General features: G+C 35.2%; 1 protein-coding gene across 5 annotated transcripts in view; it reads right to left on the reverse strand.

Annotated features, from left to right (window-relative positions):
- Positions 1-19,749, reverse strand: part of SLC12A1 (solute carrier family 12 member 1) — a 122,520-nt gene that overhangs the window by 19,141 nt on the left and 83,630 nt on the right. For 4 of the 5 annotated variants that reach the window (XM_074234750.1, XM_074234749.1, XM_074234751.1 and 1 more), the window contains 3 exons: positions 9,240-9,383; positions 1,097-1,228; positions 744-855 (listed from right to left, as the gene is read on the reverse strand). In XM_074234750.1, coding sequence (XP_074090851.1) covers positions 744-855; positions 1,097-1,228; positions 9,240-9,383 — 388 coding nt within the window. Of the gene's footprint in view, positions 1-743; positions 856-1,096; positions 1,231-9,239; positions 9,384-19,749 lie in introns of those variants that run through there. The other variant, XM_074234752.1, reaches the window with a different exon arrangement.

Raw genomic sequence — 19,749 nt, forward strand, 5'->3', positions numbered from 1 at the left:
TTTCTTTTAAGTTTATGGTGCTTCATGATTATCAGGTATAAAGCAACATTGGGAGAATAATAGTGATAATCATTCCTACCTCCACCTTTTTTAAGAATACAGTTACTCAGTTGTGATACTAAGACTTGAAGATTAGTTTATTGGATTAGTCAGTTACATTATAAACCTGAAATTATCACTTGTATTTTGGCTTCTAATAAGTAAATATAGCCATAACTTTAGGAGTCTCTATTTTTTGAATAGTTAACTAGATAAAACCAAATAAACATTAAAGAAAGTAATGATATTCCTATTCAGGTCTGAAAATAAGAATTCTCTGCCAACACTGGAGAGGGTATTTTTTTTTTATTTTTGCAAGGCAATAGGGTTAAGTGACTTACCCAAAGTCACACAGCTAGGTAATTATTTGTGTCTGAGGTTGGATTTGAACTCAGGTCCTCCTGACTCTAGGACTGGAGCTCTATCCATTGCACCATCTAGCTGCCCAAGAGTATTATTTTGTTTTAAGCATTTAACTTCCACTAGAGGAAATATGGTGATTAAAAAAAAATAAATCTGATGAATTCGCTAATTGCTCAGAATAGTGAATTATGGGAAAGAAAATAAATTGGAACTATCAGAATGGCTTTATTTTTATTTCAATTGTATCTGAAAGGTTCTTGGAGATTTTAATTGGAGCTGTTAAATATTATTAACTATAAGCCACACACCTATTTTAACTGACAGAAATTGCCAATACGTACGCTATTTTTTCTTCTTCAATACGGTTTATCTTGCCTCCGACATAAATCCTTAATTTGCAGTCTTTCCATTTTTTCCTGAGAGTCAGGATATAAGGGATTAGGAGTGTTAATCCTGGAGGGAAAAAAAGTTTATCATGACTCTGGAAGATGAATGAATGTGTTAAGTGAACGAGAACATTTTAATTTCTTTATTTGGCCCTATATTTGTAGTACCTGATTTTTTTTTTAATTCTTTGGAAGATATGGAAATTTTACACCTCTTCTGCTAATATTATCATATATTTCCCACATATTATACACATTTTATCAATAGAGAAATCTTACTTCCTACTGTACTTTTGAGTACCACGTACCTCCATCATCAAACAACCACCAAACATCAATGGTGCCTTTGCCTTGCTTCTTTTTAAACTGAGTGCTGGCTTCTACCAGTCTTTGATTGAACTCCCCCACATGCATTGATTGGATTGTGTTAATGCCACTGTCTGAAATGAAAAAAATTAAAATTTGAAAATAAGAACAAAGTAACTTTACAATTAATCAGGTGACTAAAACAGAAGATATCTAATGATTTTCCCCCTTCTTGTGGAAAGGGTTAAACTCTGAAAAGTTGGGTAGATAAATAATGGATTCTAATTTCTCTCTTTTCCTCTATTTGCCTAATGATTAATAACACTTTTTACTTTTGAATGAAGATTTTAGGACTGACATAAGAACCTTAAAATTTTATTTTTGGAGAACTTTTTGTGTTTTTCAGTCCTTGGTCTTCTACCTCAAAGGGAGCTCGCTGTTTAGTCATGTGGCAATTCTAATAACATGGCTAATTTATATTATAACAAATTAGTAATTCCAAGTAAACACAAACCCCCAAATTTCAAATTTAAATTTCCTTGAGAATACTAATCTTTCAGATTTTCTAAAAATAAAAAATAGTTACAGAGGTCCTTAAACATGTAATGTATGACAATATATTTAGAATTTTATAGTTATAGGATATATGAATGTTTTCTATATTGCATAAAAATCTGTTTTTTCAAAATTCTCTAGGGTCACTATATCATCTTGACTCTTTGTCTCCTCCCCTGCTTTTGAAAGTCCCATTATTTCCATTCCCTAAGAGTTGGTTCCACCCTCTTTCCTTAAAGAATCTAATAATAGATATAAAAATTAGAATAGCATAGGCTTTAAAGATACAAAAGAATTTGCAGTATAATATTTCAAAATAAAAGTAACTTTTTGTATATATTAGGGAACTCCCTTACTGAGGACAGTATTTGGGTCAATATTGGTAAAAGAGTGGGATACTTGAGGGCATTTTAAAACTGATATCTCCTTCTTTATATCTACTTTTTAGCATCTCTAGTTTCCTTTGAAATTTAACTCTGTGTCCACCTTGTACACAAACCCTTGCTGGATTCTGGTCTCCTTCTATTGACTTCCACTCCTTAAAATTACCTTTTATTTGTTTGCTTGTTTGTTTTTATTTTTGCAAGGAAATGTGGCTAAGTGGATTTACCCAAGATAACACAGTAGGTAATTATTATCTGAGGTCCCATTTGAACTCAGGCCCTCCTGACTCCAGGGTCAGTGCTCTATCCCTTGTGCTACCTACCTGCCCCTGCCTTGTATTTAAATGGTATATATTTATAGATGTATATTTAAGGTATGCAGTGAACATGTGCCAGCAAACATCCTCTGGAGGAGCATTATGACCATTGACTTTCCCCCTATACAAGTTACTTTCTTCAACAAAATTTAAGCTCCTTGAAGTCAGGGACTGTTTCAGTTTTGTTTTTGTATTCCTAAATCTCCAAAATGCTTCTAATAAATATTGACTGAATGATTGAACTCTAGTTTATTTTTTTAAGCATCTGGACAAAATCAAATATTTCCCCAAATAAACTAGAAACCTCTGATTTAAAAAACTATAACCTATAAACTTCTAAGGGCACCTGTTAAATAGGTTTCTTTAACTTTGCATTATACCTTCCTTCTTCATCATTATGACTCTTACAAATCTCACAAAGAACATAAAAGAAAAATTAATATGGAAACCAGGTACTTAAAGTAATTTCTCTCATATTCTAATGACTTTCTTCCCACTGACTTCTCAAGAAAATAATCTTAAAAAACTTGAAAAGGTCAAATTTTCATTAAGTTTAACAATCTTTCCAAAACCTAATAAAAGTTTATAAATTTTGTTATTTTTTTTTAGGTTTTTGCAAGGCAAATGGGGTTAAGTGGCTTGCCCAAGGCCACACAGCTAGGTAATTATTAAGTGTCTGAGACTGGATTTGAACCCAGGTACTCCTGACTCCAGGGCTGGTGCTTTATCCGCTACACCACCTAGCTGCCCCAGGATTGAGGATTCTAAAGCAATTATTTGCTTCTATCCAATTTCAATTCCCCTAGCCTTGATTGGACCCATGAGAGACAAAGGGCATTTTTAAACAAAATGGTTTGAGCCTTGTTTTGAGTCAAGAAACAACAGTGAATGTGAAAAATATAAATGAAATACACACAAACACACACATACACATGATAACTTCATACTGGATAGCCACTTGTACAGTGATTTGTGTTCAGAATTCTCTTATAGAATCCAGGGTTTGACTAGATTAGGAGTTTAACCTTTTATGATATCTTAGACTCCTTGGGCAGTCTAATAAAAACTATGACCTTCTTAGAATAATGTTTTTAAATAATGGAAGAAAATACTGAATTTTAGTTGGAGGTTAATGAGAACAAAGATGTACCTTTTTTCCCATTCAAATTCACAGATCCCTTGAAATCTATCCATTGATCACAGATTAAGAATCTCTGGATTAGATGGTTGGCAAAGATTCTTCCAACTCTGAAATTCTACGATTTTGTGAAATTCTGCCCTTAAATACAAATCTATTGCAGTCCAGGGAATGTGCATATGGATAACTAGGGAAAAAAATAGTCTTGATCTTATGGTCCAGAAGAACTACCAAATAACTAAAATAATAATATATGTTGGACATGCTAAGTATTATTTAAAGATTATGGCATTACATGCCCATTTTAAATTTTAATTTTATGCCTTTTTTGGATCACATGACAGCTTGACTTTTAGAGGATACATATTTGCTAAAGTATTATATAAAAGGGAAAAAAATTCCATGATAATATGGCTTCTTTTCATTGATGGGGAAGGAATTTAGATGTTTTACTACTAGGAGAGAAATTTACCCAGGAAAAATCAGTGAGGTACAATGGAGGTGACATCAGACTTAAGTCATGAATTCTCGTACCTAGTGTGGCTTCAGGCAAGTCAACTTCTTTGAATCTCACTTTCCTTATCTGTAAATTAAGATCATTGAAATTTGGAAATCCAGCTTTAAAAACTATTATTCTAATACTGTTTTCTAAATTTTCCATCACATTTGAAGTTAGAGAGACACATAAGGTCAGATTTGTTTTTGTGAAGAAAATGCATTCCCCTCACTAGAAGCTGTTAATATCCCCAGCATTTACCATAATATCTGGGACAAAGTGAGTACTTAATAAAAACTTGCTAACTGATTGATTAATGGATTTCCTTGGATGAAACTGAAGACTTTATAAAGGAAAGAGGAAGGTATTTAGTATTTGAAGAATCAGTGTGATGTATTACATAGAACCCTTGGTTTCACTTTTTTTCTGACTTTTTTTTTTTTTAGATTTTGCAAGGCAATGGGGTTAAGTAGCTTGCCCAAGGCCGCACGACTAGGTAATTATTAAGTGTCTGAGGTCAGATTTGAACTCAGGTACTCCTGACTCCAAGGCCAGTGCTTTATTCACTGCGCCACCTAGCTGCCCCTTCTGACTCTTAGAACCAGCGTGACTTTGGCAGAATTCTCTGAACCTACCATTTCCTTATTTGTTGGAGCGTCAATTCCTTGTCATAGGGTTGAGATGTAGCTGAGCTTTGGAAAGGGAAAATTCACAAATGTGAATTGCTCTTGTTATCGACATAGTAGACACTTAATAAATACTTCTTTCCTTCCTTCTTCATTTATACTATCCACCCAGTCAAATAGTTTATGGGATCATAGATATAGCAACAACAATAATAATAATCATTGATATAGTACTTTAAGATTTGCAAAGTACTTTACACATGTTAACTTACTTTTATCCTACTAACAACCATGGGAGAAAGGTACTATTATTATCTTCATTTTACATTTGAGTCAACTTAGCCAGGCAGAGTTCAAGATTAAGTGACTTGCTCAGAGTTGCATAGATTGCAAAGGTCTGAGGTCAGATTTGAACTCAGATCTTATTGTTTCTAAGTCTTGTCCTCTAAGGAACTCATCTTTTCTTATCTATTCATTTTTTTTTTCCAAAGCAATGGGGTTAAATGGCTTGCCCAAGACCACACAGCTAGGTAATTATTAAGTGTCTGAGGTCAGATTTGAACTCAGGTACTCCTGACTCCAGGGCTGATGCTCTATCCACTGTGCCACCTAGCCACCCCAAGATCTATTCATTTTATAGAAAAGAAAACTGAAGCTCAGACTTGTGTAAGGTCACATGCTTATAGTGACAAGTCTCCTGGTTCTGATCACTTCACTTTGCATCAATTCATTTACTCTGCCAATATTTTTCTGAAACCATCTCCCTTGTCATTTCTTATAGCACAGTAGAACTCCATCACAGTCCTATGCTACAACATGTTTAGTCATTCCACAATTGATGGGCATACTCTTAGCATATAATTCTTTGTCACTATAGAGTTGCCATAACTATTTTTTTTTTTTGTACATACAGGGCCTTTTCCTTTCCTTTTTTGGGTACAGTCCTTATATTGATATTGCTGGGTCAAAGGTTATACAAGTTTTTTTTTTTTTTAGATTTTAGCAAGGCAAATGGGGTTAACTGGCTTGCCTAAGGCCACATGGCTAGGTAATTATTAAGTGTCTGAGGTCGGATTTGAACTCAGGTACTCCTGATTGCAGGGCCAGTGCTCTATCCAACTGCACCACCTAGCTGCCCCTGTTTTACTACCCTTTCAGCATAGTTCCAAATTATTCTCTAAAATGGTTGGACCAGTTTCCAACTTCACCAACAATTCATTAGTGTTCCTTCTAGAATCTGTAATGTCAACAGGGTTGAGGTGGTACCTCAGAGTTGTCCTAATTAGCATTTCTCCAATCAATAGTGATTCAGAGCATTTTTTTATATGACTTTAGTTAGCTTTGATATCTTGTTTTGAAAAAGGCCTATTGATATTCTTTCACAGTTTATCAACTTATTTTTGGCTCTTATTTTTTATAAATTTGACTCAGGTTATCTATATATTTAAGAAAAAAGGACATTATGGAAACTAGCTGTAAATTTTTAAATGTTAGTTTATTGCCTGTGTAATGCAGTTTCTCTTTTAATTATATCTAGGGGTTTTTTTTTTGGTTTGACTTCATGATTGCTACCCCTGCCTTTTTTTACTTTCACTGAAGTATAAGAGATTTTGTTCTGTCTCCTTAATTGGATTCTTTGTGTTTGTCTTTCTGTTTCACATGTGTTTGTATATATAGCATATAATTAGATTCTGGTTTCTAATCATTCTGCTATCTACTTCTGTTTTATGGGTGAACTCATCCCATTCACATTCACAATTATGATTATTAACTAGTATTTCCCTTCATCTCATTTTCTTCTTTCTTTTTATGCCCCCCCGAAGTCTGTTTTGCTTCTAACCACAATTTCCTTTAATCTGCCTTTCCATTTATCACTCCCCCATCTCATTTTCTTGTCCCCTTCCCCTCCTATTAAACTATTGGATAAGATATATTTCTATATCTAACTCGTGTGTGTGTGTGTGTGTGTGTGTGTGTGTGTGTGTGTGTGCGCGTGTAGGGGGGGTTGTTTTCACATTTTTGTCTTCTGAGTTTGTGTTTTAGTGTGAAGGTTGGGACATGCCTCTCCACCGTTAGATAAATAGAACCCAACTTTGGCATGAAGTTCAAAGTTAAGAAATAGGTTGGGGAAATGACCAAACAACAACAACAACAACAACAACAACAAAAACAAAAGATTTATCCATTAAAAAACTCCTAGAGTCAGAAAAAACCAAGACTCAAAGGATGTTATTTTAAAATTATTTGTAGGGAATATTGGGAGAGTGTGACTGGGCTGCTGTCTTTAATTTACTGTCTTCAGGTGCCACTTTTTTTAAAAAATAAAATCTTTCCTGATCCTTCTAGGTAAAAGAAATCTCTGCTTTACTTTCACCAAATGAATGTCTTATTTCCCTCTCTTTCTTCTAACCCCACCATTGAGGGCAGACATTGTGCCTTTCCTCTTTGCATCCCTGGTGGCTTATCAGGTGTCTTGAACATAGTAAGTACCAAGTAAATGTCAGTTGAATTGAATTGAAATTGATATATCAGATAATATATAAAAATGAATTAATATAATATCACATAATAATCTCATCATTTGAAAACATCATGGTTGGTTCTTGCCCTTTGTTATCTAAGAAGACCATAAAGACATCTCTAAGTTAGAGACAAGCCTGGCAGTGACTGATCAGACCAATATAAGTTTGGACTGCTCTACCACAACTCAGGCATGAATAGTCCATGTGAACACCTGAGGTGGTTTCTCTGAACCAGTACATCATGTCTCCTTTGAGCTGCTCCCATTCTGCCTTGCTCATAGAGCAAAATTTTATTGTATCTTTATAAATATCTGACTTAAAAATAATCACTAGGTCTTCCTAGATAGCCAGATACTAAGGGGCTGGAGATGGGTGAGAGTTGGGGACAGAAACTAACAGATTATTGACCCAGCTGGTTTTCCAGAGATTTACAGTTTTGAGAATATTTTCTGTTTCTTGTAAAAGATCTATTTTGGCAGCTTTTAGTTTCCCCTGTGATTGTATAAGAAAGTCTAATGCTAAGTTCAAAGGTTGTGAACCATAATTACAAAAGAATATCGCTCTCTCTCTCTCTCTCTCTCTCTCTCTCTCTCTCTCACCCTCTCTCCTTCCTTCCCTTTCTCTCTCTCAACTTTTGAGTATTTCAGGTGGAAATGAATAACATAAATATAGCACTGGCCAATCCTAATTTTAAAATCCTAGTGTGATTCTGGAGATATATTTTTCTGACTTAATTGATATAAGTAAATGGTTAAAGTATACATTCAACACTGCTACGCCAACTATGTCAAAAGTTTTCACAGTTTTCTTAAAGAAATACATTTTTACAGCTTTCACATTTTTGTACCAGCAGAGGCCACTACAAACCTTTCTAACTTCTGAACTATGTTTATGGAGAATTAGTACAAAGGATGGTTCTTACAAATCTTTCTTTTTTATAAGATGACTCCAGGTTTCTTGAGTCATGTGATGTTAATCTAGGACTACCAACATTAATTTTAGTGTATTTAATAATTTAAAAGTATATGTAAATGGAAATTTCTAGGATTCTATAGCTGGTGATTTCATTGCTCTTTTGTCATATAAGAGGAAATGTGGTGAAGTAGCTATAGAGAGAGCCTTAGAATCAGGAAGAACTGGGTTAAAGTCTGCCATATCCTGGCTCTATGACTATGGGCAAATCATTGAGCAAATCAGTGCTCTAAAATAATGTGTCAGGATTAGTTCTAGTTAGCTCTGGGAAAGGAAGTTTCTGCACTGAAAATTGCATATAATCAATAATTATCACAAGTCTAGTAAAAATCTTATTATACACAAAAGTGATTTAATATTTTTAATAATAAATGCCTATGAAGTCATGGTCAGGATCAGGGAGTTCTTTGAAAACAAGGATGATAGGACTATAGGGATTGTGGGTCATTTCCCTAATTCCTCATAATTTTTGCTCAGAGATGGAGAGCATATGGGTCAGGTTCTCTGTCTCAAAATTCTAGTGCTTTTTGGAGAGTAACATACTGTGTTCCTTCTCAAGTTCTTAAATTTCTCTTTGTCTTTCTCTGCCACCTGATGCACCTTCATTTCATGATCCTAAAACTATTCAGACAGTTGTGCAGTGTAGGAGAGGGAGTCTTGATTGGGAGTCAGGAGGCCTTGTTTTAATTCTACCTCAGTTAAGAACTAGCTCTGTTAACCTTAGGCAAATCACTTTACCTCTAAGTGGTTTGGCCTTCAGACCTTCCAGTTAACTCTCTCGGCCCCCTTCCAGTTCTAATAGTCTATGAATCACTGTGAACTCAGTTGTCTGGATCTCAAATGAAATCATCTCTCTATTATGTAAAGTCCCTGAAGGGACTTACCTCTAAATCCTCACCAAATTCTCTACGGAGACCATCACTCTCCAGACTCAGACCTATTTTCCTCTTTATACCCTTGATCCTCCTGCTGGCCCCTGATTTTTCTGATCCTCTAATTATCCTCCCTGCACACAGAGGTCAGTAAAAACTTGCAGATGACCTGATTTTTGAAATTCAGCTAAAAGATGGGAATAGTTTAACAGTGAAAATGTTATCCTTTTTTGGGTAAGAGGAAGGAAAGATTTTAAAGCTTACCTTTTTTGGGAACTTGCTTTGTGATATTCAACTTTCCAGCCTTTTTGAACAGTCCCCGGATACCTCCACTTCCTTCTTCATTCTCATTATCTTTAATTGTGGCTTCTAATGCCAGTCTCTCTTGTTCTAACTTTTCTAATTCATCTGTTAAAAGAAAACAAATCCATAAGAATTTACTCACTTGTTCACTTAGAATCAAAGAGTTTGCAGTGTTTGTTTTATGAAATCCATGCAAATGAGGTAGATTTATATTTCTCTCTCACTGTGTGTGTATATATATATATACATATATATGTGGGTATGTATGTTTATATTTGTGTTTATAAATGTCTGTTATATGTATATATATAATATCTATCTATATCTATCTATCTATATATATATAGCTACATATGTTTATAACTCTACCATGATCAGATAGGTAGCACAGTGAATAGAGTGTCAACCTGGGGTCAGGAAGATGCATCTTCCAAGTTCAAATCTGACCTCAGACACTTATTGTATGAACCTAGGCAAATCACTTATTTATAACCCTATTTTACTCAGTTTCCTACTCTGTAAAATGAATTAGAGAAGGAATTGACAAACCACCCTAATATCTTTGCCAAGAAAACCCAAAATAGAGTCGCAAAAGGGACATGACTGAAAATACCCATGACTCAACAATTACTGTGTCAGAGGCATAAATTGATTCTAAATCTTCCTGACTAAAAGACCTCTACTCACAAGTAAATATATATATTTAAATGATGTTTATATATAGAGAGACACATATATGCACTTATCTATATGTTTATATCTGTGTATATCATTGCATGTATAAATATGCATATTTTATATATGAATATATGTGTATGAGAGAGATACACACACAGAAAGTGAATTACACAGTTGTAGCATATGAGGGGATAAAAAGGAGATTCAAATGGTAGTAGAGATCAGTATCATTGGCTTCCCCTTGCTCTACTTTCTTCCATTGGGAGAATGCTTGTTAAAACCATATTTTATTTGCTTTTTAAGTTGTTTATATTTCCATATAAAAACTCTTTTAATATTTCTCTAGATTAAAATTAGATGACCATAAATGCTTTTGATTCATTCATATCCTTAATTGAAAATTCTCTGTCTGTATTGTTGAGACAGTAGGGAGAGGAAGCATAAGGAGAGGATTCTCCCACTCTGTTGACCTGAGTCATATGAAACAGGCTCTTTATTAAAAACTCTTATAAGTTTTTCAATGACATAGAAAATCTAAATTGAAATGACTCAGGACCTACCCTTGGCATGGTTATGAGTCATAAATAAGTAGACTTAGGTGATTTAAGATGCCTTGAGAGTAATCATTCTTTCCTAAGCATTTTCAAGGTCTCTCTCAGCTCCTGAATGAAGGGTAGAGATGATAAAGGGAAGATCAAGTATATAGGGCTGTCTGAAAGCAAGGGTTGGGAAAGAGTGAGTATATCTTTATTCCAAGAGTGAGTGCCATCCAGGAAGGAGTAGTGCTTCACTTGCCAGGAAGTATATCTGCCTAATTATATAGATATGCATCTTTATTCATTAAACATCTTCACATATAGATATATGTACTGACACATACATGCAATTGTATCTATGTACATGTTGGTTCCATAGAGAAGATGAGGGATTATTGATAATCATGAAAAAAGAAAGGGAGGCTAAGAGGACATTTTGGGCAATGTTTAGGGGGCTTGATTTTATATATGCCATACATTTGATTTGAGTAGGTTAGGGAAAGAGAATATTTCTCTGAATGTGTGAAGTGTGTGTGTATAAACACACATAATGAAAATACATGAAGCTGATCATTTAATGGTAATGTGTATTTCAGGAAACAATATAAAGGCAGTAAGTAGTATTGAGATTAGGGTAATAGTTGTTCATATTGAGTGAGTGAAGGTACACATTGAGTCTTCTTTTTAATCTGCATGGAAAAAAAGAAACGTTCCTAATCTGAAATAGGTGATCTCTTTCACTATGAATGACTAACATACCTGCTGAAACTATCTGGACAAAGCAATAAACTTACTGAAGTATACCAGGTATGTAGTAGATACTCATTAATTGCTGGATTAAATTAAAATCCAAATGTAGCACTTAAAAATCATCAAGCCAAAAAAATAAATTGTGGATGCCCTGGGCAAAATTTTACCACTTAGGGAAAAACATCCATCAATAATAGCTCCTTCTGAGAGTGAAATACTCTGTTATGATGACTAGAATATTCTCACATTCTCCTTTCTTTTGGAGTTAAAGGAAAAGGGGAAACAAAGGTTTTGCTCTCATCTCTCAACAGAGACTCTTTGTTTCAGTTATCAATGATTTCTTAATTTCCATATTCTGTCTTCACCTTTCTTGGTCTCTATATAGGATTAGAACAGTGGATAGGGTATTGGCCTGGAGTCAGGAAGATTCATCTTTGTGAGTTCAACTCTAGTCTCAGATACTCCCTAGCTGTGTGACTCTGGGCAAGTCATCTAACCTTGTTTGCCTCAGTTTTCCCATCTATAAAATTAGCTGAAGAAGGTAATGGCAAGGAAAAGTGTCTTTGCCAAGAAAATCCTAAATGGGATCACAAAGAGTCTGATATAGCTGAACAACAAAAATACAAGATTAGACACTGTTGTCTATCATCTTCTCTGGAATACTCTCTCTTCTGAGTTTTCTGCTATTTTTATTATTTAGTGCTATACTCCTCTATCTCCTTTGATAGATCATCATGCATATCCCACCCCAACTGAATATTTGTACCCAAGACCCTATCCAAGAAAAGAAACTCTTTTCTCTCTATAATCAGTCTCCATCTCCCTGTCTCTCTCTCTCTCTCTCTCTCTCTCTCTCTCTCTCTCTCTCTCTCTCTCTCTCTCTCTCTCTCTCTCTCTCTCTCTCTCTCTCTCTCTCTCTCTCTCTCTCTCTCTCTCTCTCTGGTATAACTAAACTGGCCCTCCAGATATTCTTCACCAGCATTCCTTTTCTCATCTCAGTGCCTTTAGGCTCTATACCTATAGGAAGGCATTCTCTCTTCACCTCTGACTCTTAGAATCTCAGTTCAAATGCCACCTTCTTTAAGAAGTATTTCTCCAGATCCCTATCACTTTGTTGTTGTTATTGTTTTTCAGTTGTTTCAGTCACATCTGACTCTTTGAGATGCCATTTGGAGTTTTCTTAGTAAAGATACTGGAATACTTTGTCATTTCCTTCTCCAGCTCATTTTGGATATGAAGCAACTGAGGCAACCAGATTAAGTGACTTTTCCTGGGTCACACAGCTAGAAAGTGTCTGAGGTCCAATTTGAACTTGTCTTCCTGACTCCAGGCCTACTTTTCTATTCCCTGTGCTACCTACTCTCCCAACCAAAACTACTTTGTATGCTTCTTGTATATATTTTACATGTGATTATCTATATGTATATTGTATCTCTGATAATGTGAGATTCTTGAAGGCACATACTGTTTCATATACTTTTTTTGGAGACTTAGTACCCAGTCAAGGCTCCTGATACATAGAGGTTATTTACTAAATGCTTATTTCTTGGTAGTCAGGTATAAAGATGTGTTCAGATTTTGGTTTCTTCAGCATGGTACTCCCTCCACATAGGCAACCTTCAGTCCTCATGAGTTGCTGGGGCCAAAAAATTAATACCTCATGACCCACTATCTTATGATAAACCTTCCCAAATTTAGTGAAGCTGACACTCATATTAAGTTGTTACATAGTTAATCACCTCTGAGAAGGTATTATGGGAGTTTCATGGAGGTTTCAAAGAAATAGAAAGACTACAACCAATAAACATAGTCAGAAATGTAATGGGGGGAACAGACAAAAATTTCTAGCAGTGGTATTACAAAATACCACTATTAAGTATGTATAAATGGCAGTTTTGCTGAGGTAGTTACCTTTTTTTCCTGGAGAACAAGCCTGTGTATTCTTTTAATTTAACAATTATGTGCTAATTAACTTCCAGAATGGTCAAATCTCCCAGATGAATATATTCTACAGTTCCACTGAATTTGCTGGCATCTTTCCAGTACTTAACAATTATTCTTTTGGCAATGACGTTAGATTTAAGGTCAAATCATTCATATCATTTCCTTAATGCCCAGAAGGTCTTTGAGACCAGTAGTCACAGAAAATGAGGATAACAAGATCGATGACATCAAAAATCAAATATGAGCTGCTCAGTTCTCCTCAGTAAGAGCATAGTCCTAGATAGCATTGTATTAAGGATCATGATGATGACTGTGTGACTATTGTCAAGTTTCACCATTTTTCTACAATTAGAGCTAGACCTAATAATTTTTGTATTCATGACAAATGACACGAAGGGTATTCTCAGTTGAGAGTAAGGGACAGGGAACAGAGAATAAGCTCACCACAGTGCACAATTTGAGAACTAGGAGTTAAGTAAGTTCCATTGTTTCCAGAGGCAGTATGGCATGGTGGCTAGAGAACTGGTCTTGGAATCAGGAAGATCTGGATTCAAGTTCTGCTTCTAATACATAACAGCTGGGTGAATCAGGTCAAGACCCTTAAATTCTCAGGGTTCTAAAAAATCCATTAAGACTGTAAGTTTTAAAGTGATCCCTTTTTTTCCTTGGTAAAGGGCTCTTTCTCATCTTGGATATCCTATCCATATTTCAGTTCCAATAAAAAATCTAGGCTCTAGTCTAAATTTAGCACATTGGGACAAATCCCTTGGGTTAGTTACCCTATCTAGTTTTGATTGGGTGTAAAATAAACCTTGCTTCCCTCTACTTTCTTCTGCCAATGTCTAACCTACTATATCCTTTTTGCTCTTCCTCTCAATAGGGCAGGTAGGTGGTAACATGGATAGGAGTACCTGACTTAGAATCAGGAAGAACTGAGTTCAAATGTGACCTCAGATACTCTTAAGCTTTGTGACCCTAAGTAAGTCACTTAATCCTGTTTGCCTCAGTTTCCTCATATATAAAATGAATTGGAGAAGGAAATGACAAACCACTTTGCCAAGAAAACCCCAAATAAGGTCACAAAGAGTCAGATATGACTAAAACAATTGAACAACAACAACAGCAACAGTGGTCTCTCATTGGGTACTAGATTGTAAAAAAGAATTAGAGCACCTTCAATCCTGAAAAGTACTTGAAGAAAGTTCTTCTAATACAGGCCATCAGCAGCATACTAATGCAAATTCCAGAACTGGTTTTGATTATACAATAAAAATCAGAGAATTTTCAGAACACTGTGGTCTCATGAGGTCCTCACTGTGATTATTTTTAATTTTGGTCAATTGATTTCCATTTCTTCATTATTAAATAAGAAGTATCCTTAGGTATCTGATATAACAAAACTAATTCCTCCAAAGCCACAGTCCTGACTTTTATAATTTTAAGACCACACAGATAGATGTGAATATACATGAATATACATGAATATACAGACATTTTCAGCAGTGTCCTGGCTAATGACATACATACAATGAAATGAGAGAGCATGTTTTTGGCTGACTTACTTTACTGGATGTTTTGGACAGGTCATTTGTGGGTTAACAAGGATGCTGCAGGGGTCTGAATAGAGCCAGCTTCTTTTGAATAATGGGGTAGGAGGTGCCACACTGAAAGTTTCTTTGTTGGCCCAGCCCCAATGCACCCTGTGATTCAGCCACTAAATGTCTTACACTTTCTCCTCCAGTCTGGGCACAGGAGAAAAGATCCTCCTTTGTAATGGAGACGGCAGGCAGGCTGACTGAAGAACTGGGCAATATTCCAACTCTTTGACTGAATATTTTGTAGGAACAGTCACCCAGGACAGAGCAGATTGCAAATTGCCAGGCTAAAGAGATAGAACAGGCTCCAACTTACCTTCCTAGCCTTCTTTCACATCAATTTTCTATCTTCATAGGAGGAGAGAAGTTCGAGCTAGAAGGGACCTTAAAGGACATTTTGTCTAACCCCTTCATTTTACAGAAACAAATGAGTGATATAGTGGATGGCATGATGGAAGAGGGGTCAGAAAACCTAGGTTCAAATCCTACCTCAGATATTTTATAGCTATATGATTGTGATAATTACTTTATTTTTTGTTTTCTATTTACCTTCTTTTTGCCTCATATCAGTAAAGACCACCTCCCCATGCCTGGAATTGACTCTGCTATTGAATTCTCTTCTCCACGCTCATTTTTTTTCCCTTTTAGCTGCCCATTTTTATATGCTTCCTTTTCTGCTTCAGTTCCTTCCATTCCAGCTGAAAGTGATCTCTCCCTATTCTATCTTGTTTCCTCATATATTCCCCAAAATAGTCTTAGAGGTTAGTTCCTTGAAAGAATTTAATGAATGCCAAAAAACAATAGTAGATAAAGTTGTAATGCCAAACAGCCATGGGTAAAAATTTATTTCGGTTCTTCAAGAAATGGATTAGGCTGCAATGAATAGGACTGAGCATGGGGTAACAGAATATGTTAATTATTGCTCCCTCTGCCACATCATTTGCTTGTCAGTATGGTCTACTCTTGTTTCTAAAATCTTCTAGGTTTACTCTGTGAAATACTATATGTGTTAAGCCCTGAAAATATGGAACAATTACTATTTGGCTGATTACAGAAGGAATGATAGGTAAGTTGATGATATTTCTTTTCTTTATTAATCATAAACTTGGATTCCTTCTGTGGTCAATCAACCCTGAGCTATAAATGTTAATATGAATAAAGTCTGGTTAGGATAAGTTCACTCGGCAATCCTGCAGCACTTGCCTTACAATCAAGTAATTATTTACTACATCACCATCTGTCTTTATTTTGCTAAGCTCTTTGATCAGATACAGCAGCATCAATGGGCTGCCACCATACTCATAAATCTTGCCATGCTTATGCTCAATTTTTGACCAAAATAGATGGTGAATCACAGTTCAGCAATTTATTTACTGCTGCTCCAATTTGAGCTATTTGCATAGGTAGAGAATTTTTTTAGGCCCATATGGGAAGTGGAGAATAAAAATATAGTTTTTTCTTTTATGGAAATGACTTAATTTATTAAGAGAAAGTAGCCCCTATTAGTGGTGAATGAGCTCTAGTAAGAGAATGGTTAGTATGTTATGAACATTGATCTGTTTCTTATAAAAAAAGAGTTGTTTCATTATATTAGATTGTGACATGGTATAGAAGTAATCTTCATTAACTGGTAAATTACCTATAAAGCAGATTTGTATTCAGAGACTCTACTTTATTAACTACACTATATGGGCATTCTGAAATGGCTAATATTTTCTTTAAATTAGAATCTGTGATGACTCTACGTGGTCTGGCTTGGATAAGATATTATGATGATCATTAACATACTGTAATGTAATACTTAAGATTTATCAGGCTCTTATTAAATCCTATATTGGAATATAACCTAATGGAACCCAAGATTGTTTTCCCCAATTCAAAATCTAATATGAGATTTGCATCATAAGTTACATAAACTTCAAAACATTGCTTGGAAATGTGACTCAGAGTTAATTTCTATCATTACATTTCTGTTGTTCATGTTCATCATGTATATTTGTATTTCATTGTTCTTTGTTTACCCTAGATAGTTGGTACTTATAATTATTTCATTAGAAGCAGACTGTACTTTCTTTTTCTCAACTAAGAAGCAGAAATATTTCAAATATCAAATTTGATTTAACTAGGATATATATCCCTTGGGAAATTAAGAGGGGATGTAGTTCAGTGCTGGGATTCTTTCAAAAAAATGCTGTGATATTTTTTACTGCATTGCTTTGCACAAACTAAAATGATAGTTCATTCTGTGGCAATAAGGGGCATGGGGGAAGAGGGGGATGTTCGTATTTTCTCAGTTTCTCTTTCTCTTTTAACTTGAAGTATACAAAGCAAATTCTTACCAAATGCTTTGTAAAGTGTAAAGTGCTATGAAATGCAAACTGTTACCATGCATACTTTAACTTTATAATTTGTTATTCAGTTCCTTTCTTGTATCTCTCGGAACACTTTGTCTTTTCTTATCATAGGCACTTGCATTCTAGTTTGAATTGTTGACATCCTTTTCTTGTGCCTCTTATTTGATTGTGAACTCCTTGAATTCAGAAGTTGTGCCTTACTCATTTTTGTCTCTCCAATCACTAGGATGATGCTTTGAATATAACAGCCTCTTACTAAATGTTGCTCAACAGAATCACAGTGGTAGTCTAGTTTTTAAAATGGAAGTTAATTGGTGCATGCAAGTTCAATGTATGGAAAATGCTAGGTCAGATACAAGAGCAATCCATTCTTGATTGGTTTTTCCTTATCCTTATATCCCATATTCAATCATCTTTCAAATTTTGATTATTCTACTTCCATATTTCTATTCTACTTTCCACTCACATGTCAGACCCTCATCACTCATCACTTGAACTATTTAAGTTATCTCCAAATTCATCTCCCTGATTCTAGTCTACCCCTTTTCTAATCCACCCTCCTCACAACTGCCAGAATAATCTTCCTAAAGCACAAACTTGACCATGTAAAGCTACTTAAAAAAACTCTAGTGATTCCCTATTGTCTTTCAGTTGAAATATCAACTTCCCAGTCTAGCATTTAAAGCCCTTCATAATCTGATTGCAACCAATATTTCCTGATTTATTTCATGCTATCCTCCTTTACATGTTATATATCAAAATCAAGTTTCCTTATTAGCTATTCCTTGAACTGATCATTCAATAATTCATCTCTTTGTCATTGGAGACTGTTCCCCATGCCTGGAATTCACTTCCTCCTTATACCTCTAGGTATACTTGCATACTACATCTCCTAATAGAATTTTAAGTTCTTTGAGGGCAGAAACTATTTTTATTTTTGTCACCTATTTAAGAAATAGCATATATTTTTAATAGAGAGTTGACCTAGGAATCAGGATTCAAGAATGAAAAATTCTCTTAACTCTTCATTGCAAGAATCTCTCAAAGACTGAGCTGAAGAGAAAGTACTGAACTGCACTGGGAGAAGGAACTTCCTCCTTGGAGGTCCATATGCCAGTAAAATCAGCAAAAGTCTGGACTTTAAAAAAAACCCAGATCAAAACCAACTCTTAGTGCCTATACATTTTATAATAAATATTTGAATTAAATTTATTGAATCAGGACTGTACACTCTCTACTGGCATCCATTTTTTAACTTTAATTACTGAACATTTAATGTTCAAAACCAAGACTGGCCTTTTTATATGGCATAGTAGATGACCATCAATGTAGTTTTATTTTGTTTTGATTTAGGTCATGATGAAAGAGTTCCAGCTTGAAGTCAGAGGACCTAGATTCAGATCTCAATTCTGCTCTTTATATTGTAAAAAGTGTTTGGCAAATAATAAACTTTTGTGTCTGAGGCTAGATTAGATATCAGCACCTTATCCATTGTGCCAATTGAGGCCTTGGATAAGTCCCTTTGCTTGCCTGGGCTTTAGATTTCTTTTAGATTTCTTACCTGGGAAAGGATAGCCTCAGACAGAAAAGACCTTTTGTAAATGAATTAATGAATTTTTCAAATATCTTTTCTTTGGTAATTGGAGAGATAGAGAAAGGTAAGGAGAGTGAGGGGAGAGAAAGAGGCAGAGATGGTGAGAGAGACAGAGGGGAAGAGACAGACAGGGATAGAAAGAGACAGAGAAAAAGAGTCAGAGTCAGAGAAAAAAAGACAGAAATAGAGTCAGAAAGCGATATGGAGAGAAGGAGATATAGAAAGAGAGGGAGGGAGGGAGGGAGAGAGAGAGAGAGAGAGAGAGAGAGAGAGAGAGAGAGAGAGAGAGAGAGAGAGAGAGAAAATGAACCCTTAGGTCCTTGGGTCAAAGGTAGCTGGTGGTGCAATGGACTGAGCACTGATCCTGGAGGCAGGAAGACCTGAGTTTAAATCCAGTCACAGATATTTAGTTGGGTGACTCTGGGCAAGTCACTTAAATTCTATTTGCCCCTGTGTCCTCAGTTATCAAATGAGAATACTAATAATATCTACCTCCTTGGATTGTGGGGATTAAATGAAAATATTAGTAAAATGTCCTTGGCAAATGTAGATGATACATAGGTGCTTATTCTATTCCCTTCCTCTCATTTCCATAATGTATGTATAATTGGTCCAGGATTGCATCTATTCACAGGTTTCCTTTGTAAAGTCCTTGATGTATCAATGAAAATAATATAACCAATATATCTTAAACCTATCTCAATGCCTAATTCATAATTATTTTCCCTCATTTTTTTTACATTTTTCCCCAATAATAAGTAGTACACTGGGGAGAATGCTAGACTTAGAATTAGGAAGATCTGTGTCCAGACCCTACCTCAGACATTTATTGGTTGTGTGTCCCTTCACAAGTGACTTAACTTTATCTTAACTTCAATGTCTTCCATCTATAAAAAAGAGAAAGTTTTATCTTATGTCTTTCAAGGTCTTTTTCATCTCTAAATCTATGATCATATGATCTCTTCTGTTACAATGGGAATAATTTGTCCAGAACAAATTTGCCACAGGCAAATTGGATCT

Source organism: Macrotis lagotis, chromosome 4, assembly GCF_037893015.1.
Source record: "Macrotis lagotis isolate mMagLag1 chromosome 4, bilby.v1.9.chrom.fasta, whole genome shotgun sequence".
In the NCBI taxonomy this organism is placed as follows: Eukaryota; Metazoa; Chordata; class Mammalia; order Peramelemorphia; family Peramelidae; genus Macrotis; species Macrotis lagotis.